Consider the following 26,193-nt stretch of genomic DNA (forward strand, 5'->3'; position numbering starts at 1 on the left):
CGTTGTTCGCCTGATAAAATAAACATTGTGGACCTGAAGTAAATATTACTGAATTGTTTAGAACGAATCATTTGGCGTATAATGCTGACCAGTCTCATTCGCAGTCCTTATCTGTGCCGTCACGCAACGGGTCTCGCCGCTGGAAAGAAGCATTGCGTGATGCGTAACGACTCAAGGAGACTAAATGGTGACCGGCTGTAGCCAGTGGCTGTAAGATGTGTAGGATATGAACGAAAACGATAAAATAAAGGAATTTTATCCAGAAATCGTTACTGATCATTTCTGAAGGGCCGATTTGATGAGCCGTGGTGGCCTGGTTTGCGAGATTTCGCCACGTTTTTTAACGTAACAAAAAAAAATGTGACTACCTGGCCATCTGAGTAGCCAAGTTTGCCGGGCCCTTTCTCGGGATTTATTTCGCTTCTGAGCAACATGATCCAGTATCAATATTAATCGAAGATTCAGGAGACCATGAAGCTACCTACCTGTGCCTTACCTTTTTTTTTTTAAAAAAAACAAAACAAAACAAAACAAAAACAAAGAAATACTGAATTGTTCAAACAACTGACTTTGTGCCCAAGTTATTCGTGCAAGATTGACCGAACGGTAGTTTGCGTGACTAATGTGCGTGACTAGTGTGCGTGATTAGGGTGCGCTTGCATTGGCACACTTTTAAAGTAACGTCTCCGAAAACTCCAACTGTGTAGCATGGAATTTTAGGATGTAATAACATTAGCTAACATTGAGTTCGGTTATCAAGCACGATTAAAATAATCCAAGATTAGCGTGTGTTTCGATTACAGTTTCACAACTTTTCAGTGCGGTATATAGTTTCAGTGAGATTACAGGGAAATTTAAGTCTGCCAAGTATAGTGTCTATAGTTTTTTTTCCCGCAGACTCCACAAACATTAGGGATGAAAAACAATTTCTTTGTACAAGTTTAAAAGCAAAAAAAAAAAAAAAATGATAACAAGGTTCGCACCTTGACTGATTTTTGACTTCTCCGAGACGCGCGGGAGCTGGGAGTTTTGCGCCTTCAAAGATTTAATTTTTCTTTTACGTGGCGTGCGTTGCCAGGAAGTCGAACACACAAAGTTGGACAAAATTTCCCGTGCCCCTTTGACCCCAGTTACGTACGTAGGTTGCGCGATATCTAACCACGTGACGACCTTTTCGGCAATTCAAAATTTACAAAGTGACTAACTGTCTAGGGTGGGGAGGGGGGGACTCGGGAGAAAAGTAAGATGTGGTTGTATCCTATTGCAGGGAGAAAACATGGGACAGCTTTTTTTCTCAAAGAATTTGTTGTTCTTTAGTTACTGTGTTGGACGTTGTTTCAAACAGCGGGCAGTATCTCAAGTTAATTTTGAAACTCCGTCCTCAGACTCTCACCCATTGGCAGGATATTTATACCACATGACGTAATCCTTTGCGCTGAGGACCAAAGAGTTTGATTTTCCGGACCTGGTCCAAACTTTTATACGCGGAAAATTAGTTTACCTCCTTTTTCGATGTCGAAAATTAATTTAGAAAGATAGCATCTAGTATCCTCACGACTACTGTTTAGTAGTTAAGTGATAATCAAACAGTGGTTGAAAAAGAAACTAGAAGAACTTGAAGATCATAGAAAGGCCCCAAGATGGCGTCTCTTGCAGTTGGTATCAAAAGCACCCCAAACTTGTCTTGCGCCACAGGTGAGAAAATTTGACTAGAATAACTCGAGTCCTTCATTTGCTTATCCATGTTGAGAGCTTGTTAAGTCACCAAAGTGGTAGTCGTTATAGTATCGCTGAGTATCTAGATGCGAACACCTGGATGCAAAATCTAGAACGTTGTTTACGAACTTCTGTCGAGTTCGCGGGAACAACAACCGCGAAGGAGGCCCGCTTGCGCCCACTTAACCGCAGTTAGTTAAGCTCTGTCGGAAGAAAATTACATCCAGTATGACCTGGGATGCTATTTGATCTTGCAGTTTGAGAGCTGCAGCTCGTAATTGTGTTCTTCTAGAGTTAAGAACGTTTAAAAGCTGTTTCAAAATTTCGTTCATATTGGTTCTTTAGTAAGTCGGAACTGGTTACACCCATGGCGGATTGACCTTGCCGTTTGCAAATTAACCTTATATAGGCTTGCATGTAGTCTTAGTTTGCACACCATGTTTGAAATTGAGAACCAAGATTGTTCTTGCTGAAAATCTAACCAATCTAATTGTTTAGTAGCCGCCGTTATTCTAAAGTAAACTTATACTTCCAAATGAGTGATAATTTGGTGCAATCAGCGCGTTGAATTTACTTTGTAAAGCTTATTGATTTGTTTGGCTTTCCTTGTTTTATACAGCTGATCCAGAAAGTGAACTCCTTAATCTTTTTTCTTCTCATTAAATGGCTCACTGGCTTTCTTCTCCGTTCAAGTTTAGTTTCGTTTTAATTTTTATCTCGACGTGCGAACGGTGGAAGCGATCTAGGAGAGAGTTGCTGATTAAGCAGGTTTCGTTTGGGAAATATTTTGTTTAGCGTTGACATGGATCATTCTAGCATTTTAACTGTTACAGTTCTAAACTGATTGGAAAAAAAAAACGGTAAAGGAAGAGATTTAGGAAGTTCGAGGGGATTCTTGCAGGAAATGTGATGTTTGACTCATGGAAGGTAAAATGATCTTTTTGCGACCAAGCCCTGTGAGATGAGGTCCCATGATTTGTTCTGTTAAATATAAGCTTAACTGTGCATTTTGACCAAGATTTCTTAGAAAACTAGTAGCAAAATCTGGGAGGAGGAAAAAATAGTAGGCATTGTTTTAGATTGATGTGATCATAAAACGGAAACACATGATTTCTCAGAAATTTCTCTGGAGGCAACTGGGGTTTTCCCTTTGTTACAGTGGCATCGTGCATCTCTATTTCAAGTTGGGAAATATTATAATAAATTTTAGTATAAATCTACCGGCATTTTATCACGAATGCCGTTCTCTGATTGGTTACGCTACTCACTATCAATTCTGTGATAGATAGTGAGTAATGTACATGTAGCAGTATGCCCTTGTTTACAAAATGACAGCTCAAAAGCATTGGGAATAAAAAGCAAGCCATTGGCATATAACTTGAAAATTTTAGATGGAATTTATACTTTTAATGAACTTGTTTTAAGGTCAAATCAATCCTGGTTAATTTGCAGATGTTAGCACATGTAAGTTTTAAAGAAACATCAGCATGAAAATTAAATATTGATTTCTGCGAGTCTTTGATCAACTGCCTCAGTCTCAAATTTGCCTTCCGAGTCTGAGATTACAGGTATATTTGCTTTCCATTAGTAAATATTTCATTTGGTAAATTATATATTTTCAGAGTATCATTTGCACTGATTCAACTTATTCACGGTCACTCAATTTCTAACCTGGAAAAAGATAATCCATCTCCATTTGGTAAAAGTATAATTAATTGATTAATTAATTATATTACGAATTCATATAATTAGTTTTTAATTCAATGGACATTTTGTAGATTCCAATGGAACATGTCCATGAGAAGATAAGAAGATCTTTTCCCTTCCTAACCCAGAACAAAAATATGTGTTTCTCGTAGATCCTTCAAAATCTCTTTTTCTTTTCAGATGCTGTTACAGAAGATGCCATTAATTTTTACTGGATGATGCAACAGTCACCATTACAGCATGCCAGATCACGACGTCCCCTCTCTGTGGATGACGTTCAAGTAGCCGAAGCCTTTTTATTCAGGACTTCACTTGATGATGTGTCTGAATCGTGTGGTGATGATTCTGGAGTTTTCCTGCCTTCGCCTCTGTCATCCTCTAGTTCATTTTCCTGTAGTGAAAGAACTGGAAAGTTATCTCCTGACATACCAGTGTCTTCAAAAACATCAACGCCAAACACTCACAGATGGCTGCATTCCTACGCTGAAGGTATACTGAGCACATTTACACTATGTATCATATGTGAGCGTATGTATGTCAGATCAGTTTCAGTGTGAATCTGCCAAAGGGGATCCTGAAAATAAAGCTGTCTTTTTCTGTTTATGAGATGTGTCAGATACTGGGAACAAGCTGCCTGTTATTATATATATGTTGTTGTTTGATTTTTCTCTCTGTTTGAATTTTTCAAACCAGGTTTTTCCCTCACTTTTGGGAGGTTCTTAAAAAGAAAAACATGCGCACTTCCCACCTCTTCCTCAGTTCTAACTTTACCCTACCCCCTGCCAGGATCCTATATCACCCCCCCCCCTGCCAGCATTTAACTTTCTACTCCTTTACTATAACAAGATTTCTTTTTATTTGGTACTCACCTAAATTTACGATCATGGTGGACAACAAATTATCTGTGTTTTACAACTGAAGTTTGGAAAGGCACTGATATCCTTTTAAAAACATGTTGCTGTTTCTCACTCCCCTTCCCACCCAGTATAATTTTGAAACTCAGGAGAAATTACAGGTACTAGTTTTCAACATTGTATGTGGGGTGGGGGGAGAGGTTAGGTAGGTGAAGAGTTATTTGTGTCTGGCGTGTGTGCAATAGCACCAAAAGTGAAAATTTGTCATAAGACTTTTGTCCAGGATTGTAGATTTGAACACTTGATCTGTGACTTTGAAGTACACCTTGATCACCACTTTCCCCATATTTGTTGGTGCAATACGTTACCAGTACTCAGGGCTCAAAGTTAACTGGTGAGATTTTTTTCCACTAGCACTGGTCAGACCACTAGCAAATTCTTTCCAAATGTTTGGGAGACGTTTCCAAGGAGATATTTTTCTCACTTGTTACTGGTTCCAGTCTCCCCCTTCCCCTCTGATGAAAATGAAACTGGTTTGAAAAAAAGTAGAGGTAAAAATTGAGCCATAATATACCGGTATCCAGCATTCACAAGAATTTTGTCTCTGCATGGTTAATATATTTAAATTATTTAAAATCATTTTTTAGGTATTATATGTGTTATGACGGGTCTGTCCTTACTGGGAAAGAGATTATATTTTGTTGAGTGTATTTTAATTAACTACTGGGTATTTAAGATTTAAGCTCACACATTTGCACCAACAAAGTGTTTTGTTATTCAGATACAAACCCGCACATACCATCTGAACCCCACTTAGAAGAAATTTTCAGTGACATAAATGAAGATATTGGTGCCTCTTGGAGAAAGCTTGGGCGGCACATGTTAAAAAGAGAGTGTTTTCTCAATAATATCGATGAGGACTTCAGAGGTGTCAGTGAAAAGGCTTATCAATTGCTGTTAAAGTGGAAAGAGGAAGGAGGGGCAAGTGCCACATCTCAAACACTATTTCTGGCTTTGTTGCGTATCAGGCGCACAGATGTGGCCAAGAAGTTGATTAGGTTACTTCCCTCATTGTCACCCCTGTCACATTTGCTTGATGATGTCATTTCCAGTGGCTCTATCCTCTACAACAGCAAGGAAGACCCACAGAATTTGAAAGTTGAAAAGGTGTTATTTAAAGAAGATAAAAAGGTAATGAGTCCCTGAAAATAGAAAACTTCATTTGGAAATAGCTTGTTTACTCAAGTAGTCACTGACCCAGATTAAGCATCATCCTTGAATGGGGGTCACTCCCTTAATGACAAAATAATTCTTTTTCACAACACTGTCTCAGAATACATTTTTCACAAATATCATCTGAGGGTAATTAACACTGCATGTACAGTACTTATGATTTAGAATGCTACCTTTGAATACATTTTGAGTACATTATGCAAGAAAAAGTCCCAAAAAATTAAGCAGCCACAGCAACAGCAGCACTCAAACCAGTTGCTAATGGGTGTATACGGTTTTTCTCGTTCAATTTCAAATTAATTTGCATTTGTGAGTTTTTCAAAAAGCTGATTTCAAGCGAAGCAGCCAGTGCAATTTCAGCTTTTTGAAAAACTCACTCGTGCAAATTAATTCCAAGTTGAACTTGAAACGGTATGATTACCTATACATTTTATAAAATAATTGATGCCCCAAAATTTTGTTTTGCTTTTGTAAAGGTGATGGTGTGTTCAAGTATGGAGACTTCACAAAGGTTTGTTCTGAAGCAAGTTGATGGAGAGGACAATGCTTTTGCTGTCAGAAAGGTAGGACTTTGTCAAGTAGACATTAGTTTGTATCTTTTTATGGTGAAATGTCCTAGGCATTCCAGACATTGATTTATCAAAAAAAAACCTAGTCACCAGTTAATTATTTTCCTTGGTTGTGTGCCGACAGAAATGTCACAGATGACTTCATGATAATAAATCTTGATATTTATGAATTCAGTTTTGTAACAGTTACCACCTTCTTCAATTACAACTCCCTCCCCTAGCTATAAGGTTCTTTTAAACCTGTCCAGTAGCAATTACATGTGGTTGTGCAAGCTCATCCTGAAGTCTACATCCAGTGGTTCACTCACATAATCTATGAAATTCAAAATACAACCTTTTCAATCCTGGACCAATTACAGAAGCAGGCAAAAGTAGTTTTCAATATCACAGTTCTGTTCTCTGGAAGATACAGCTCACTCTTAGCTCATTTAAATCATTTATATATTAATCAAGATTAAATTCAACAATAGCTAATAGTATAATTCTGTACCTGTAGATAATTAATTTAGTTGCTTTACATAATTTAATTTGTTGAGTACATTATATATGTATGGCCCGATGGAAGAGCATATGTTACATGTATGTGAATTGATACCATGGATAATTATAGAATCCTACCTAGTGTTGCTTGTACATGTAGGTGGTTCAACTAGCATTTAACTCTGCCTTTGGTCACCTGAAGCTAGAGTTCAGTATTTCTAATGTTGTCACATGTATTGACCCAGGACTTCTGACAGACATATTTAACAAAAGTACATTTGCCATTATTTGCACTTCATCGTCATCATCGTTTGTATCTTTGGGCAATCTGCATGTACTGTAATAATTACTCATCGTCATTAACTTTTGTTAATCTGGTTTTTTAACACAGTGCATAGATTGTAAGGCACTGAGGCAAAAGCGGCAACATCTACGGAAAACAGCAGAATTCCTCAAAGACTTGGAAATGAAACAAAAGATGATTAAAGACCTGCTTGATGTTATAAGAGAACTTCAGAATCATCTGCTGAAACAACACCAAGACATCTCAGAGCAGTTGTTCACTTGTCAAAACTGTGGGCAGTACAAGATAAAGCAAGATCTTGTTAAAAAAGAGTTGACTCTCCTCCATCATGAACTAGAAAGGATGAGCCAAAATCGCAGTAAACGAATCTCAATGAGTGGAATTCCCTCAGAGCGGATCTACAACTTGGCAACAAGGACATACTCTGTGTGTGAAGAACATAGAGAAATGCACTTGCGCAGTAGGAATAGGCAAAGTGTGTGTCAACATCCTGAGGAGAAAGCAGACTCTGATGACAGTGTTGACCACATTGAAGGGCCATTGATGGTAAGTTCTGTTATTTCATAATGTGGTTGTGGAGTCATGGCAGCCTTACACTAATGGGTAGTACACTGGGCTCCAGATCAAATGGTCAGCTTTGAGCTCTTGTCAGGATCATTGTTTTGTGTTCCTCTCCCCACCCAGGTGTATAGATCATGAGTATCTGCAAAATTAATGCAGGAGTGTAACCCTGCAATGGACTAGCATCCCATCCAGGAGTGGCAGGGCTGGGGGGGGGGGGGGGGAGTATAAATACCCCTAGTCACGTAATGTTATAGAAAGTGAGATAAGTTTCAGTGGCATTGACCATGCAGCCTAATACAGTCTAACTTGACTTACTGCATTCTGGAATTCAGATTGTAACAGCTGTGTGATTCATGATTATAATTAAAATAATATTTTGTCCCGATCTGAATGGATATTGATTATGCTTGTCTCAAGTAATGCTACATGTGTTATGATGTTTGCTCTTTATAATTACCAGTATTGTACTTTTAGATTATTATAATTTGAATTTTTTTACTAACCACAATATTCTTTTCTTTTTCTATCCAGTGTGCATTGAATGTAATAATTGGTATTGGCAGAAGAAGAAAAGTCACACAGTCTTTGAAATCCAAGAAACCCTCTGCCCAAAGTAAAAGAAAGGTATGTTCTTCACTAAATGATTTGAATGATAACTAGCCTTATGTGTCACTAGGCTGGAACGAGATCTTATATCTTTTATTAATAATAACTAGGTATTAATAATATTTTTTAATCAATTTTCAGCTTAGCAAGTCCAATAGTAATCCATTGACATCAAGCTCAAGGCAAAGCTACATATTAGCACAGGAAAACCCAGTTATGATGCCCAGTTTTCTGCGTTCTCCTGACTGGTCTGGGGTTCCAGCATTTAAGGTGAATATTAAGCCATATTTTACTCAGGTTTACATGTAGTGCTGAGGGTTTTAATGACAAAATAGAATTCCTTATTTAATAGTATAGAAAATGGTTGCATTTATCTCACTTATTTTAGGATATTATGCATCAAAATAAAGGTTGTTAACATATTACCCAATCACTTTCCTGCACCCTCTGATGTCACTGACCTATTGTTAAATCAACCATTAATCAAAATAAATATTTATTTAACCATCCTTGACTGGTTTCAGATGTCTTCTGATTTCAAAAGACCCTTGTCAGAAGAAAAGTCCAGGCACAAGAGTCAGGATTTGCTTCCTAAAGGCTACAGGAGTCCAGCTACATCCCCAGCTAATCAGCAAGAACAGTTGTCTCCCCTTCAGTGGCTGAAAGGTAACCAATCTTGAATTTTCAAATTTACATCTTTTTTTTTTAAGTGCTTCGTAAAAGGAAAGGAACTAATGGCCATCCCAAGGATTTGATTGCCACCTCTTTTGAGTTCAGCTCCATTGTGCTTGTGTGAGTTGAAGCTCATCAGTGAACCAAAGAGTAACTGATTATCAAAAAAATCTTTTGGCATGAAAAGTGATGACTTCAAAGTACCAGGGTCTCTCTGATTTATAAAAGAGGTTGGGGGGGGGGGGGGGGTGTTTCTGGGATAAAAGCTATGTGAAATGTTAGTTTTAGATCTCCTGCTCCTCCTTCCAACTCTTCCCACCCCCTTCCCCCCCCCCCCCCCCCCCCAGCACCCATGCATAAACTCCCTTTGATTTCTTTATTTCCTGGACAAACTCTCCTGGAATGGAAATGACCATTATTTGCTCAAAATTGCATTACACAGTCACTTCAAACATGCAGATAAATAATGAATTTTCTTCTTTCTCCCTGACAAAACCTCCGTGTTTAGAGTCCTTCAACTGATTGTCATGTTTGATTCCTGTTTCAGATTTGGAACCAGATGAGCTGATCATTTAATGAACATGAAACAAAACTGAATTAATAAAGACTTGGTATGGTCTTATGTTCACGCCACATGTTCACTGTAAGAAACATGTAAACTGTGTTCTTAGATGGCTGTAGTTGTTAAAAATGTAGAAGAATCTCTTTGGAATAGAAGCCAATGCTGTTATTTGCTCCCATCATAGGTCTGCAATGTGTACAAGTAACTTTGTGGCTATAGTCCTGTGCATGCATTGCAGACCTATCATACATCATATAGTCTGATATTTAACAGGAAAAAGTCTTTTCAGCTGTTAATGATGTGTTTTTGCACCACTTTTTACATCATTAGTCCTCAGATGATGTAAGTAAGAGCAGCCATAACTTACATCTAGTTGCAAGTAAATAGTATTAGAAAATAGCCCAAAGAAAAACTGCTTGCTGATTTCTATAACTTGAAAGAACGCAGGAAATGTTTTCTATTTCTTAAGTAAATAATGGCTGAGCACTTGCGACAAATTCTCCATCCTGATTGGATTTGGTCTGGTGAGAGAATGCAGTTGTACCAGTACGGTACCTACACTGTATATTTGCTTGGCTGATATCTGTCTGAGTGGGAACCTACACTGTTATGTCTTCAAGACATAACTTCCTTTTAGTTCACTACATCTAGATTAATAGTTTCTGAGAGTTATCTCTGGAATGTGTATATGATAAAATAGTAGATTGTACTGTATTAGTAGTAATATTCAGGACTTTCTGTATATGGTGTTCTAGTAGTTGTAACATTTATTACTCTAAGAATGCGGCAGTTTTGTTTAGATGTAAGGTGTATTTCCGTGAGTAGGTACAGTTTTTTGGATTCACTTGTAGTATGTTTAACTTATATTGTTGTGACAGTGATGTGCATTTTAGTGATGTTACGCAAGAGCCGACAGTAATTGCCTCTTGTGTCACACAGTAGATAGAGCGTGACATCTCTGGCAACTTATTTCAGAGTTGTCATGCCATGGCCCATGAAATGCCAAAGGAAAAGTGTGACAGGGAGATCTAAATGGAGCCACAATTAAATGCTTTCTCTTTACCCCCAGTTCTGCCACTACGAAATACTCATCTTGCATGACTAAACCTCAAAATATATTTATAACAAATAATTCTTACAAGAGAAAATTTAAGGAACCAAACAGAGACTTATTCAAGGACTATTAATTATGTATTTCCAACATCTTGATTTTTATTTAAAACCCACTCTCTTAGAGCTGCTGTTTCATATATCAGAGGGCAAGAAAATACCAAAACTATATTTATAGACCCAAAATTATTCCTACAGGTCTCCGTGTCACTTTTTACCTGGTTATGTGCGTACTTTCAACAAGCGCCTCGCAGAACTATTTTAATGTTACTTTCCCTGTGATTTTAATGGGAATGAATGGGCAATTCTTGAGCTATAAAATAGAGTAATTAGTTTATCGTCTATTTGGGGTCAGCAATCAAAAATATAGAAAATATATTTTTGCACTAGTATTTAAAAGTGCAAAAGTGTAAAAAGTTGTACTTCTCTTTATTTGATTCATTGTACTTGCAGTTTTTAAGAAGATTTTGCAGGGTAGAGCCCCGCAATACCGCAGGCGGACATTGTTGATTGTGATCTGCAGTACGCGTGGTTTCAGACAATACGTTGCTCCCTGAACGTCCCTTTGAAGGCTCTCTTTTTATATTCTTTGCTTTTTGTACAACAATTCCTGCTGTTGAAGTAATGCTTCCACTTAACGTAAATACATGTTAGTAGTTAGTATTACCTTGTCAAAACAAGAACTTTATTTATCGTCGTTTGTATTTTAAGAAGGATCACAATATTGTTGAGACAATCCTTCACTTAATTTTAGTCTAGAAATTTAAATCGTTCGCATATGTAGAATTTGATGCAAGAGGCTGGTCCTCTGTGGCACGGTTGTTTTGTGAACCTTTCTTTTTTCTTAATAAAACAAGTGTGAAATGGCTACGCGTGTTACTTCTGTGGGGTGTGATCATGCAATGGGTGAAAGTAGATGGATAGAAACTTAGATAGATAGAAACTTTATTTATGCGTCAACGCCTTGTGGCCTGGGAAATTCCCGTACTAATTTGGAGACACATAAATAGAGGAGAAAAAAAGAAACGATTTGAAAAAATATTTACAGTAAAACTATTTAAAATATCTAATAATAATAATAATAATAATAATAATAATAATAATATAAAATCTAATACTAATGATGCTAATCAGAAGCTTTGTGCTAATTTAATAACCAATCTTATTAGATAGACACGAGTGTTTTACTGGAAAATACACCACTCGTAAAATTCATGCGAAACCACATCCGGGATTCGGGTGGCGTGTTTTCCGTATCCTCACTAGTGATAGGCTCGATTTCCAGCCGTTTTGGATGTGCGGTTGTTTATAACCTCCCAACGAACACGGCCAGGGAATGCAGGTTCACAAAACGGCTAGAACGTGAACATATTGATGATTTCACTGATATGAAGTCTGGTAAATTGTACCTCAAATCGTTGGTGTATGATCGAAACATCTTCGGATCTTCCTCGAGAGTCTTCGGAAATCTTCGTTAATCTTCGGAAAGTTTCGAAAAGTGTTCGGAAACGTTCCTGTGGCCTCCGGACTAGTTTTGGAGAATCTTAAGATATCTTCGGAAAGTGGTCGGAAATCTTCCGAAAATCGGCAAAAACGTCGTTATCAGTATGTCTACATAATAAACAAAATAATACATGGTTGCTTGTAGTTATGGAATATCTCTTCTCGTGAGATATCGAGTTGAACACTCGAAGAGATATTCCATATCTACGCGCGCCCATGTATTATTCTCTATATAGCTGATCTGGTAAGCTGATGATTCAGCAATAACCGCTAAAAAAATTGATATATAATTATGTCATTATTATATACAGTGATAAAGAATATAACCAATAGTAATCAGAGATTATGAGAGTGCGTTCGACGCTCTCACCTTAATATATAATTATATATCGTAAATAAATGATTTCACTAGCTGACTTTCAACCTTTGTCTATTGCTAAAATCAACATTTTTCAGCAGCAACCGAGGTTTTGCAGTCAGATATGCATAGTGTCAAAGTCCATGCTAGTGAAGAGGTCACGATTTGTTGATACGTTGCGTGACGCTGCCAGTTTCTGTAGTCTCTCAAGTTTCATAGAATATTTAAATTACGTACATTATTCTAAGCTAGCATTTGCAGTCGCGTGCTCGTTTCGCGACTAATTCGAGTATTTCCCCTGATGAATAAAGTAGTCTTATGGATCTTGCCTTCAGAGTACTTTTCCACCGATTCCAAACAATAAAATTTCGACCGGATAAAGACTGAGCTATCTGTCGCGACTGGATTTAATCAACAAATGCAATCACAATGTAGCTGTTCCCACGGTTATCATCCCAAAGCCAAGTCGTGTTAATAAACAGGGACAATTCTCTCAGATTGCGGTAAATGCTGCTGTCGAAGCGTTTAAATTCGCCAAAATCTAACGCTGAGAGCATATAATAGCGAGGCGTACGGCGACTGAATGGAAAGAAGTCAAAAAAAGATCCATCGGAAAGACGAGCTCACATGGCCTGCTCACATACTCACATGTTCGCCACATGTCTTATCACATGTCTTAGCATTAAACGGTACCAGTTTACTGGCCGTGACATGCCCCTGCAAAAATCAAGCGGGGTGGCCATTTTGGTGTCCTTACAGGAATGTGATTTTTTTCGGCCTAGAACCGTGCACAGGGATACCAACTCTGAAAATTAGGTTTGCGTTCCACTTCGTGGAACGCAATTATGATGAGCGGAGCTAACAGCCCTTGCAGCTATCATCAACCAGTGAAAATATATCGCACTTACGAATCTTTTAAGGACTTGAGTCTCACGCCTTTTTAATAACGTCCCACGAAAGCGCACGACATCAAATTTAACATTTCCACTATTTGCTTTCGTTCTCTATGAACGAATAACCAACGAGGCACAGCCGAGTTGACTATTCTCTAAACAAGAGTGGGTAGCCTAATTCTTTTAGTAAGCACTGTAAAGGATTACAGTGGAAAACCTACTAACAACTTTTTAATGAGACAAAAATCAAGAACTAATACAGAAAGAAACTCGCGCCCTAAGCATGTTTTATCATCCGATGGACAACGATTGGAAAACCAATCAGATTCGTGGATTTCTAACAAAACACCGAGAGTCTACTAATATATTTAATTATAATTAATTATAATTATCAGTAGTCAGTTGTCAGTAATCTTTGTCTAAAGTCAAGCCGCGGTTGTTTTGAGACGAAATCTTTTTTAAGGGAAACCAAATCCAAAAAGTAGAGGCTAGAAAGTAAATTCAACACAGCCTGCAATGATTATAGGTAGGAGTTCTTTTGGTATTTTATTCAGTCAGTAAATATTTAGTATGAGCTTTTGTTTACAAGGATAGCACAAATCTAGAATGATTTTCTTATGACTGTAGTTATACACTATCTAGCGACACCACAACTCGCGTGGCTCTTGCCCGGGGGTGGTACTGTGTAAATCTTTGGGTGGGGTGGGCCGCTGGGACACTGAAACCATTACCCTTTACTAGACCATGATCCGCTTGTTTTTGCAACCCTTTTCTAGACTATACACCAAAAAGCCTTCCCTATCCCAGACTGGCTATTTTCAAAGCAGAAACTTTATCACTATCGCTACGCAAACTACTAAGTTAGGCTTACTAAACCAATATCATTACGAACTCACTTTAGAACTTCGGGTACTAAGAACCCTGTTCTAAACTAAATTATTTATACACTGGCCACTTTTCCGGTAAATTATACCGGGGGAGCTGTTGTCGGCAAGAGCTCTCGCAGCCTAACTAGCCAGCTGCGAAAAAACTCTTCTCCGACCCTCTTCAGCAAGCAGCCTCGAGTTTTACACTCCTAGTAGGCAAATCCGCCGATAAATGAGTATAAATTAGGCCAATAACCCACCTCTCCTAGCCTTAATTTGTATACTGTACTGTTCGTGACTCTTTGGGGAGTCATGATACGGGTCATTGACGTATAGAACTTAAAATGCATGTTTGGGCAGGGGGTAAATTTCCCGTTCGAGGAAAGAAGTCTGTCATTGTTTTGACAAGGAAATTACTTCTTTTGACTAAAGTAAGCGAACGGATTTTTCCTCCGTCGCTCAATGTCTGGCGACTTGACCTTCCTGTCGTGATACAGCCCTAGCCATGGTCGCGGAAGAAAAGTAAGAGTTTTGTTTAGAAGATAATCGACGATAAATCGTGAAGTCAGCTATCAAAAGTATATCACAGGGAGAAAACTGCTACATTTTGCAACACTGAGAAGGATCAATTGCCCACATTAACATCTAGAACAAGGTAGCGGGCAAAATACTGCAAACGACTAAATTTCGTTTAGTTTGCTTTTAGCTTTTAAAACTTTTCTTTGTAGCGGTATAAACAATGAATTTGCATTTTCCCCTAGCCCTCAGCTGAGTTTCATACGTTTGCTACTGATCTCCAGAGTTTTGCAAGCAAAGTCAAGTCAAGTCGTATGAGTGATAAAGAATGGCCGGTGCTTCTGAAAATGAAGGTAAGATTTTTTTTAAACAATCTTTCAGCAAATGCGTAATTGGCGACGGATCCGCCATTATATTTCCGCCAGGAAATAAAATTTTATTTCCTCGGGGATATTCGCACCAACCCCCTCGCAGCTTCGCCCCTCGAGTTCAAGGCTTCTCCGTATTCGCGGTGCCTACAGGCCGGGTAACCTTGCATCTAATAAGAGATGAATAAAGTTGTATCTAATTTTGTTTGCTCCAGGCGTTCTGTTAGAAGGGGAGCAGTGCAAAAAAACTGTGTTAGAGAGAAGAACGGCGAGTAGAAAAATGTGAGGAGCTTGGGGCGAGGACGTTTTTACTCGCCTTCTCCTTCCTTCCTTTCTTTTTTGTCCTTGTTTATTGGTCTTCTTTTCATTCGCACTCTTAGCACTACAATCCAACCAAGTGAACGCCAGGACAAGGCTAATCTAATCTATGTCTGTCCTTTGATCGAGCGGAGCCATTGTGACGTCGAAACCGTTCGTTGCGTTCGTAAGCTTTCAGCGCGTCATCGGTTTCCAAATCCTTTTTTTCTCGTTCAATTTTGTTACTGAAAAAATATTCCATTGTTGGTTTTATGTTTAGGCTAGAGTTAGAAGTATAAAAATAACTCATCCCTGTTGTCTTTAGTGAAACTGTGATGACCCGCCTTCTCTTTGCGCGAAAAAAACCTTAAATTCCTTAACAACAGAGCTGTTATTTTTTTTTCAGGATATTCCAGTTTTTTGTATGGACTGACTGAGAGTGAAATTCACACTCGTAATCTTCCCGATGATATTGGAACGAGATGGAAAGATTTGGCTCGAAAGCTGGGTTTCAACGAGGCATTTATTGATGCCATTGAGAGTGAAAAAGACTCCAACAAGGAATGTTGCATCGCCCTTTTGGTGAAGTGGATGGAGAAAGAGGGAGAACAAGGAGCCACTCGTGAAAAGTTAGCAACAGCACTGACAAACATAGGGCTTCAAAATTTGGCTGACAGATTGATTGGTATGTTGTTTAGACTTTGTTTCAAATCAAGAGAAAACGCTGAAAATAGAATATAGTATAACTGCCATCCACTCACAGTGCCAGCTCACATTCAACGCATTCCACCTAATTTGTAATAAATTGAACATAGAATAGATTTTTTTATCGAATAGAGAGATGAAAACTTGAACTAAACACTCCCCAATAAAAACTTCCCAAGTAAACCCACAATAAATAAATAAATAAATAAATAAAAAAGAAATTAGTAAAACTAAAACTTAACCAGCTGCTCCACAATCAGTTTATAATCACCATTTAACAAAATTGATATGTTACGCTTGCATCACATACTGAAGTCTGTTTTATGAGGGATTTTGATTACGCAAAAGAACCTGCCCTAGCTAGTGTCTGTAGTTTATTGCAAAATGACCACTTGTTCTTCCGTGTCACTGCGGTTTGTTCAAAACTTTGTGGCCCTGTTATTGCTATGAGGTGAAAGTTTCTCTTATATTTAGCCTTATTATAAAGTCAAAATTTCTGAGTAATGTTTCAAGCTCCTCCGTTGCAGGCCCATTAAACATGTGCAGGAATGGGACAATGCCTACCCAGGTGGAAAAAGCAATTAAATTAGATGACGGAAGCCAGGTGAGTTGACTCATTGAAACTTTGGGGCAAGTACACAGTATAACACCAGTGTGGGAGTATTACCTAAGACGTTTAAGTGCAACTAATAGTTTTAAATCCTGGTTCATTTTTTGCACTTGAACGGTATTGAATTGAGTGTCGTTAAAATTAAAACCAAAGTATTCCTTCTGCTCATTCACAAATAACAGAGACAATCCAGTGAACCAATCAAAACTCGCAGTAAATACATGCTGTCGATGCGAAGCGAGGCAAAACGTGTGCGACCTAGCGGGTCACGATTGGTTTCGGTTTTGAACAATTCAATTATTGGATGAGGTTTTTGTGATATCCAGAATAATCAAGGTAGAGGTAGGGGTTATCAGCCGAAGCTGATAACCCTTACCAAGACCTTGATTATCCTGGGTATCACAAAAACCGAATCTAATAATTGTTTTATTATACATTGAACGAATAAACAAGGGAAGTCATGTTTTTGCTTCTTCACTGACGGCAAGCAACACAAAGCGCGGGAATTTGACATGATTACCCTTAGAAATAATCATGTCATACATGACATGATTACCCTTGACCTTGAGTGTCCTTGACATGATTATTGTATAATCTGTAGCTAGATGACGTCACAGGTTCTGATTTCGAAAATTCACTGTACGCGTTTGGCCAATCAGAAAAGAGATAGTGAGCTCAATGTATATTAATAGTTCTGATTGGATGCAAAAGTGGCGCGAGTTTCTAGCCGATCGTTTAGCGTGGTAATCCAAAACCAAAGCAAACGCGAATTAATTTCGACACTCAGGTAAAATCACTGTAACAGAACAATGCGAAATACGAATTGAAAACGTAGTGTCAGTAGCTTTTAGAAATGCCGAATAATAACAAAAGTAATCAAGAAACTGGTTAAAATAACTGTCTCACAGGTATTGACAATAGACCGGTCAACAGGTCAGCTACTCGGGGTGGGATGGGGAGGGAGGTGGGGAACACTGTCTGGTCCTGTCCTGGGCGGTCCTGGGCATTTTCAGTGACTCATTTACTGCAGTATATTGATTTTTTACGCAGATCATGCTGGCTACAGACAGCACTGGAAAGAAAAAGTTCCTTGTATGGGAGAGTGAAGAAAACGAATTTGAGACTCTTTTTGAGGTATTACACGGAATGTCTTGATGGAATTGATAACAAATTAGGCAAACAGGCAACTGACGTAATCCACAGGATATTACAGCATTTAAACATAACTGTTTTCAAATGAAAAAAGGAGATATATATTGCATACTATTAAACCTGGTTATCTCGAGCTTCAATCATTTTCTAGCAGCTATATTTTGAATCCCCGACATCTCAAACATTTTTGGTTTCTAGATAGCGCAATTCAACTATATATGACCAAAAAAAGAAAATAGAAGGTGAATAGATAGGTAGAGGGGTTCTTATTTCAAGTTTTGTCCGTTCCGTGGGCACTTATCCGTGACCAAGTGACTGCTTCTCTCCTCTCCGTTTTCAGAGCAGAAAAAAAATTATTGAAAACAAGGAAAAACTTTTCCATGGATCGTAAAAGGACTGGCTTCACTTTTGGCTTTTAAAGAGAACCCCGGGGGCGAGGAGTAATGGGCCGGGAAGCCGTAAGTAAAAGGAGTTGGAAGTAGGGGAAACCCATTTGGAAACGCCCAATTGGAAATGGCTGACATATGTATCAAAATATATTTCAAGAAAATTTTTTACAGTTTACGGAGCATTCTAATAAGTCTACAGAAATAGCGTACAATAGTGGCGGTTGTCGTTTTACCGGGAAGCTCTTTTAAAGTATCCTGCAGTTACATTATAAGTACAAAATAGTGTGTTGTATTTTTTTGAAGTAACAGGTGGGATATTTCATGGTATACCATGAGAGAGTGTTACATAACTATTTCATACTATGCTATTGAAAATACAGTGGCAGGCACAAACAAAGTGACATACGAGCAGTGCATGATGGGAAGGTTGGATATAATACCGTCGAATATACAACGGCTTTCCTGTATTCTGATTGGCTGTATTTTCTATGGCAGAGTATAAATAGAAATAGTATTAGCACAGAGTACTAAGGAGAAAAACAGGGTGTCTTATTTCTTTGTTTATTTTTAATTGCCTCGCAAGGATTTGAAGAACTCTGTTAATGCCACCATCCAGATTTCCGTAAACACACCCGAGGAAACAAAAATCATCAAAACATCAGAAGTGAAAGATCTCGACATTTCCGCGGAACTCAAAAGTTTGCAAGAAAAGCTTTCAAACATAATACGTAATCTCGAAATGGGCGAGCTGAAAGAAGAATCTTTCCCAATTCAAAACAAGGTAGATTTACTGAACAGGCAGAGTAGAACCCTGCAAGAACTTTACACTAAAGTCACTGGCATGACAGGTGAAGCTTGTAAGTGCGATGAATTAGTGAGAAGAAACTTCTACGACTTCACGTACCACAGTTTAAGAGCCGTACATAATGATCTGCGTGCACGAGCTGCGGACCTACAATCAGCAGAACCGACCTTGAAAGAGGAGGAGAAAGAAACACTACGAAAAATATTGTCATACCAAAAAGGTAGAGAAAAGCAAGTCGAGCATTTGGAGAAGTTATGGATTGGGCTTTTCACTCCGGTATGTAATTACGAAAAATAATGGTAAATCAATTAACTAAATGACACTATTCGTATTGCACATGTATACTTAGAAGGCTTCGAATTCCTTGATCCGTTATCCTTACAACGGCTCTACTTTATAATCTCCATTTTCCTAGCCTCCTCGTTGCTTTTCTTTCCGAAAACTGAAAGGAGACAGGATCCTAGGTGGTAAAGGCCTGGTAATGAGCTTAACCCTTCCGGGGTACTCCCTACAATGGCCTATATGGGGAGGCTCCGACCGAAAGGGGCACCTTTTTCGAGTTCAGGCTTCAGGTATATAAAAGGGTAGGATTTTACAAGTTGAGGTATATGAAAGGGCAGAGAACTCATTTACATATAACTAAGAGACCTCATTTTCTCTTGATGTAACGTGAACGGGAACTGAATAAATGAAACCTGTTTTTTGGTTAACATTTCTTCAGGTATATGCATGATGTTCTTCCACAGTATTGTTCATTAACTCCATTAAAATTAACTTAATTAAAATTAAAACCATTTCTACTTAAAATTACAATATCATCATTCGAATTAAAAAATAATAAAAAAAAGTTTTAATAAAACGAAAATGTTTTTTAAATTACAGATGAAACCACCTTTGAAGAAATCTCAGTCGTCACCACCCGTGAGGGAACTCGGTAAACCACCTAGTGATGCGAAGGTAATTAACGAGAATTAAAATCATTTTTGATTTCTTCCTGAGAAGACGAGAAATATACTTTTAAAACAGATAGTTAATATAACTTCGAATTCATTCTTGGACTTAACTGCGCAGTGGTTTTAGCAAGAGGTTGACAGAGGCTAGAGGCAAACATAGCTAGGCGCTGAACAAGCCTAATATCTGAGAGTTCATGGAAAAAGTAAAGGTCGATCTGCTGTCAAACTTAAGTAAAATCAAACTTGGCTCATATGAAAAAATAATTATTTTCTTTGATAACAATTCGTACGTGTGGTTGTTTTTTTTTTTTCCTGAACGACGGACATTGTTTCGTTGGCGTCGTTTCAAAAGAGAAGGTGGGAAAATTGGAACCGAACAAACCTGCTCAGGCCATTAGCGAAGTGAAATTGTCAGGAATATTTAATACGAATATTTGTTACTAAAATATTTTGTCACATGTTTGTCATGTAGAACGTGAGAGCATATTCAGATACGGCCACTTCGAAAGGCGATTCAACTAAATGGACCAGAAGCCGAAAGGTGAGCTGAAGCAACCTCTGCGTCGGTGTCAGAGCACCTAAAATATCGATTTCTCCTGCCCCATCTCGCCTTTCCAATGAGGAGAAATGAAACATTTTATGTCAGTGATAACTCAATGCAAAACGTCCATGAAAAATACCAACAATTTGGAAAAAAAAAAAAAAAAGCGTAACCCCGGCATCTCATAATTAAAATATTTCACCCTTTGGACGTGAATCTTAATCCTATGGTGTGGTGTTAAAACTGACCTGCTTTAGTAGTACTTTAAACCAGTTTTCTAGTTTGGCCCACAGAACTACATTGTAATTTTCTTGTATTATTCTTTTTACAGTACTCATTCACCTCGACAAGAGAGAAATCGGAAGATAATTGTCCTATCCTTCTCTCATTCTCGGAGGCTGGAAAGGAAAAGTGAATCAGAGAATCAAACGTCAAGAGATGTCCTCATCAAGAGAAGAGTTTAAGGCTTGAGTGGAATTTGGTTTTACCAGGGCTGGTTTCATTCAAGAAAGCGCTTTCATAGAAAACCAATTAAAACAATTTTGACATTCGCAGCATTACATGGTGATGACGTCATTCTAACTTAGCCATCGAACAAGCTTTCCACTGACCATCTTCTCTGGGAGGACGTTAAAACTCCCAAGGTTTTTTTTTCGCTGTGTGCCTAAGTGGTAACTGGAGCAAAAATATTTAATCTCTTTTTTTTCCCAAAGGAAGAAACATCGCTATAAACTTGGCATATTACTTCATTTCTGTAAACAGGTGTTTTTATGATTTCTTTCGTTAATTAGGATAATTAAAAACACTATCAGTTTGCATCTCCTGGTGCTCTTTTATTGTGAAAGTATAAACGGCGTCTATTTATCTAATGTTCGAAAGAAACAAATTTCCCCAAGAAAGTGGCAAAGAATATTGATTTGAGTAATTTGGTCAATTCAGTGTCCATTCTTTCACCGCTGATTAACTACTTTAATCAATCATTATAAGTATTTCATATTTCTGAACTTTTATGGTAACCCCCATCCAACGTAACTGCTCATTTTTTTTTTTTTTACAGTTCTTTTTTTTGGTCCCCGAAGAAGGATTGTTTTCCAACCCGAAATATCGTGCAAATATATTTTACAGTTCGCTTTTTTGTTTGATTTCTGTCTTCATCTCCTCTCCCTGACGTAAGGATCAGTCGGGGTGAGGTACTCTACAAAGTTTTATACGGGAGGATCCGCCCCGAGGTCCAACCCCTTACCCTTTTGTAAACCGTTTTGACAGAAAAGGTGCCTCTTTCCTATACCCGGCTTTAATTGAAAAAAGTATCTCTTTCACGTTCTTTATAACCTGCCCGTATTATGATTATATTATAAGTAAATCGTCAAAAAGGGAAATCTTCTTGTCATTTATCTGTCAGTAGTGCTTGATAAATTGAATGATACAGCCATAAAGTGCATTAGGCGCCAGAATTTGTGAGATTTGTTCATGCCTTTAGCTTCGCGTTTGGTGTTAAGTTTCGCGTAATTAGTTTCCTTTGTTTTGTGCCCTTTTGCATATGTTATGTTCATTTGCATACTCTATAAGATCGGTTCGCGTGTAATTTATTTCAGTTGGTAGCGTCATTGGGTTCTGCGAGCATCTCTGGTTTTCGGTTCGTCTTTGGTTCTTCACATTCGTCTTGTAAGTTTCTTCGTTTATTTCGCTTTGCCGCTTTTCTGCGTTCTTCATGTTCGGCCGTTGTTAGTTATTTTATGTTCATTCCCGTGCTTTTAATTTTGTTATTTTCAGTTACCGTGTTTCGATCTACAATTGGATGGAATAAATTTCTATGTGAAGGGAAGATCTCAAAACGAGTTAAAAGCGTGTGCGACATTAGTGCGTCTGTGCGAAATATTTTAAGGCCCTTTTAAATGACTAAATGACCGATTTCCCTACCCTTCAATGTGTACCTAAACTTGTGAAATGCCTACTCTTCTACAGTGTACCTCAAGCCTGAAAAAGGTACCTCTTTCGGGCGTAGCCTCTCCGTATATATATTAAAGGGAGTAACCCCCTCGGATCAGTTGCCCGATTTTATTTATTATTCCCCCATTTGTAGTTACCACTGGTTTTGTTATTGTGGAGTGTTAATATAAGTTGGAAAAAAAAGAGGCCACTGGTAGTCTACATATATAGACCATGATATTAAAAAAAAAAAATGATATAAAAAATCGATAGACTCAAGGTTTATATTTTATTTATTTATTTTATTTATTTATTTATTTATTTTATTTGCTCTTATATTTCATTTAAACTTTTTATTAAATTATCGGGTCTTTACTCCGCGCAGTCAAGCTTTTTCTTAGTTTCGTGCAAGCCAACAATCCTCTCGACTCACCTGACAGGCTTGATCACGTGCTCCTCCCGTGCCGTTATGTGCATGTCGTGGTTATGGCCGGGGAGGGTGAGTCAGGGGCGTGCCACAGGCTTAGAACAGCGTTGATACTGTGATGGTGACACTGTGATAAGCATTTCTTTATTTAACAACCCTACCTGAGCGACATTTCAATGATTGTTGCAGTTTTGAACCTGCCCTGGGCAAATTCGTGGCTAAATAACTTACATTAACTCCCCCTTAATTGGTATTCTGTTTATTTTGGTAGTCTGTTGAGAGGTGGTTGTACGGGTCATTGGAAAGCACGTTCAGTATCCGGAGCTCTCAATATATATTCAGGGCCGGCTAAAATGGAGTAAGGCATAAATCCTGATCGGGACTAAAATCTGATGACAAGGGAATCACTTTTAACTCTTTTCATGATCCCTGAGGTAAGTGAACGGGTTTGCCTCATGTCTGGCGTCGTTTGATTATTTCAAAACTACCCGACGGGTCGAGAATTCTAAGTATTTCTAGTTTATTTCAGAACTATTTAATATCGCTCGTGTATCGCTATTATTCAGGAAGTTGTGTAGTTATTTCCCGGTTAGGTGTGTATTCCTCGGTCATCACGGCGCGGTGTTACTTGGTCAATTCTTTACTACTCCTATAGCTTGCGTACGTCTCTATCAGTGTCAAAGTGAACAGACAACAACCACAATTGTAGCTCTATTTGCATGACCATAAATACATACAGTGTTGCAAACGCTTTTGTAAATTAAAACTAAAACGGTAACGATTATCGTGATCGTATAATAATGTTGTGATATAGCAATCAAGTTACACTGGTTTGATTTGGAAGTAGAATATTGCGTAGATCAAAGCAAGATGAAATAAATTTTTGAGGTGAGTTTTGTACTGTATAATTTGCCGGGTGTAATTGCTTGGTCATGTAGTTGGTATTTAATACTCGGTTTATTAAGTTATGTACTGTATTATCTGATCAGTTATTACTCGGTCAGTTATGTAACTTATGTACTGTAGTACTTGGTCAGTTATGTGTTACTCGGTCAGTTAATTTGTACTATGGTACTTGGTCAGTGATGTATTACTTGATTGGTTGTGTACTGTATTACTTGGTCAGTTATGTATTACAAAATTAGTTATGTACTGTATTAATACTTGTTCACTTATATATTTATAGTCTTGTATTACTCGGTTAGTTGTGTACTGTATTACTTGGTCAGTTTTCTATTACTCTGTCTCAGTTAGTTATGTACTAGGGGTAGGGGTGGGTGGTGGTACCGAGATACCTTGGCTATGTAGGTATGCACCCAAAAGGTAGGGTTTTTCAGCTCTTTTGGTCATAAATAGGATATCAGTTTTGGCCACTTATGGATATGGTTTTGCACTCTTAAGCCTTGAATTGGGTATGTTTTTAAGGGGAAGCTACTTTTTAATCATTATCGATTACCATCAACAAAAGCCCTTCATAAATTATGTTAATGACAATTTAACATTGGTCTGAACTAGGGAACTAATTATAAGGCAGGTCTGAAACAGGTTATTGATAGGGCCAGGTCATAGAGAGGGTATCAAATTTTTGGTGAGGTCACAAATTGGGTAAGAGTTTTGGGAAGCATACCACACCCAATTTTTCTGGGAGTACCCACCCCAGGATTATGTATTACTTGGTCAGTTATGTATTACTCAGTTATGTAATTTACTATATGGCTTGTGTTTGAAGCTGATTTAATGCACACTCTAATTGGCTAATTCTAGGGCATTATTTCCCGGTAATACCCAACAGGCGATTACAGACCTACAAAAACAAAGCAGAAAGTCCATTTAACAAGCAACTTATTTTAAAAAACCTTGAACATTCAGTCTCAACGGGAAAATCTCACACCTCAACCTTGCTGTATTGACCAGGCTATTGCTCGGCCAACATGGCGAGGGCTTGGCTTGAGATTTTCCTGTAAAGACCCCACTCTCAGTTAAAAAGTATTTAGTATTACTTAGTCAGTCTTACTTTACTCAGCTAGTTATGTACCGTGTTACTTAGTCAGTAATGGGTTATGTGTTACTTGGTTATTTATGTGCTGTATTTTATACTGTAGCATAGAAAATACAGCCAATCAGAATACAGGAAAGCCATTGTATATTCGATGGCATTTCATCCAACCTTCCCATCATGCCACTGTATTTTCTATGGCATGGTATAAAATAGTTATTCAACGCTCTCTCGTGGCATACTAACCTTTTACTAACCAAGCGTGAGGGCAGCACTGGGGAATATTGGTCCTAGGTTGTGACAGTATGGACCGAGCATATAGCTACTGGTCTTTATAAAAATGACCAAGGGCCAATATTTCCCAGTACGGATCACCCTCAAGCAAGCTAGTAAGTAGTTTGTTATATGAACTAGGGCTATGCTTGTTTATTGAATTTGCCGGCTGTTGAAAACAAACAATACACAGCTTTAGACCATTTCCATGGAAACGGTCTGTACGCAAAATCCAAACCAAGAAAGAATCAATCAGTACGCTCGAATTTACCTCAAGACTACCCTGGTGTATAAAAGCGAGTGTGTACACCAAGAAAATACAAGTGACTTGAGGGGTATATTTCCATGTTATCCTACCAAACAATGTTGCATAACTAGTATATATTACTTGGTCTGTTTTGTATACTAATCTTGTATTGGTCATTTAAGTATTTTCTAAGGCAGTTATGTACTACTCATAGAGGATATTACATGGTGGCGAGAAGATATGAATTTTATGTTCGAGTGACACTCACGGGTGAGTGCAGCAAACGAGTGAGATATTGTTTTTGCCACGAGAACATAAAATTCATATCTTCGAGCTAACATGTATTGTTCTTTTTATTATATAGACATGCTGATGACGCCGTTTTTGTAGATTTTGTGAAGATCTCTGACCACTTTCAGAAGATTTCTGAAGATTTTCCAAAATTGTTCTGAAGGCCAGACGAACATTTCCAGGCATTTTCCGAACATTTCTAAACATTTTTTGAAGATTGCCGAAGACGACCGAAGAAGATCTGAAAATGTTTTGATCATACACCAACAAATTTAAGCTGGCTTAACACAGTTTTTGATACCTGTGTTTCACTCACCTTTTTCTCTAAAACCCTTGATCTCTCGGTCGCCCAAAATGGCAGCAAGCAAGTTAACAACACAAACTTTGGTTTTTTGATAGTTAAGCTGATGTATGTGCCATTGCCATGGCAACACGAATAAAAATAAACAGGCCTTTAAAATTGGTTTTGCTTATTTGTAGAAAATCTAGTCTTTAGATTTTCTTTATAATTTGCATGCACCAAGCTTGTAACGATTCTCACACGTTAACACCATTTTGCTAATAATTTAACAGAGAGATCTTTAATTATCCCTTGTTGAAGGTTTACTGGAATAGAGTTTCCTTTGTTAAAGTTCAATTATTTTCAATACTCCAGTTACTTATTTCCTAAAGTGTTTTCGTGCCAAATTTCGTGAAA

At 38.0% G+C, this 26,193-nt stretch overlaps 2 protein-coding genes and 1 pseudogene across 3 annotated transcripts in view; all 3 read left to right on the plus strand.

Moving 5' to 3' along the window:
- Positions 1–1,226: 1,226 nt before the first annotated feature.
- LOC145466604 (uncharacterized) lies at positions 1,227–11,474 on the plus strand. Its single transcript, XM_081450312.1, has 9 exons — positions 1,227–1,695; positions 3,604–3,912; positions 5,059–5,468; positions 5,987–6,073; positions 6,951–7,409; positions 7,959–8,051; positions 8,175–8,303; positions 8,558–8,699; positions 9,253–11,474. Exons 1-9 carry the CDS (start codon positions 1,641–1,643, stop codon positions 9,279–9,281), a joined length of 1,713 nt encoding a protein of 570 aa, XP_081306438.1. The 5' UTR covers positions 1,227–1,640; the 3' UTR covers positions 9,282–11,474.
- Positions 11,475–13,470: 1,996 nt separating this feature from the next.
- On the plus strand, positions 13,471–16,341 carry LOC145465568 (receptor-interacting serine/threonine-protein kinase 1-like). Its single transcript, XM_081449343.1, has 2 exons — positions 13,471–14,866; positions 15,585–16,341. Exons 1-2 carry the CDS (start codon positions 14,842–14,844, stop codon positions 15,917–15,919), a joined length of 360 nt encoding a protein of 119 aa, XP_081305469.1. The 5' UTR covers positions 13,471–14,841; the 3' UTR covers positions 15,920–16,341.
- Positions 16,322–26,193, plus strand: part of LOC145466288 (uncharacterized) — a 31,480-nt pseudogene continuing 21,608 nt past the window's right edge. The window contains exons 1-6 of the transcript XR_014041864.1: positions 16,322–16,487; positions 17,544–17,627; positions 18,618–19,115; positions 19,722–19,796; positions 20,265–20,333; positions 20,665–20,744. The product of XR_014041864.1 is annotated as an uncharacterized LOC145466288 (transcript). The remainder of the gene's footprint in view (positions 16,488–17,543; positions 17,628–18,617; positions 19,116–19,721; positions 19,797–20,264; positions 20,334–20,664; positions 20,745–26,193) is intronic.

This window comes from Orbicella franksi, chromosome 13, assembly GCF_964199315.1.
Source record: "Orbicella franksi chromosome 13, jaOrbFran1.1, whole genome shotgun sequence".
NCBI classification, from domain to species: Eukaryota; Metazoa; Cnidaria; class Anthozoa; order Scleractinia; family Merulinidae; genus Orbicella; species Orbicella franksi.

Bases quoted from the DNA above. Each gene is read 5' to 3' on its own strand.
- LOC145466604 (XM_081450312.1), top strand. From the start codon at position 1,641: ATGGCGTCTCTTGCAGTTGGTATCAAAAGCACCCCAAACTTGTCTTGC. The intron at 8,052-8,174 runs GTATGTTCTTCA...ATCAATTTTCAG, and splicing joins CTGCCCAAAGTAAAAGAAAG to CTTAGCAAGTCCAATAGTAA. The intron at 8,304-8,557 runs GTGAATATTAAG...GACTGGTTTCAG, and splicing joins CTGGGGTTCCAGCATTTAAG to ATGTCTTCTGATTTCAAAAG.
- LOC145465568 (XM_081449343.1), top strand. From the start codon at position 14,842: ATGGCCGGTGCTTCTGAAAATGAAG. The intron at 14,867-15,584 runs GTAAGATTTTTT...TTTTTTTTTCAG, and splicing joins CGGTGCTTCTGAAAATGAAG to GATATTCCAGTTTTTTGTAT.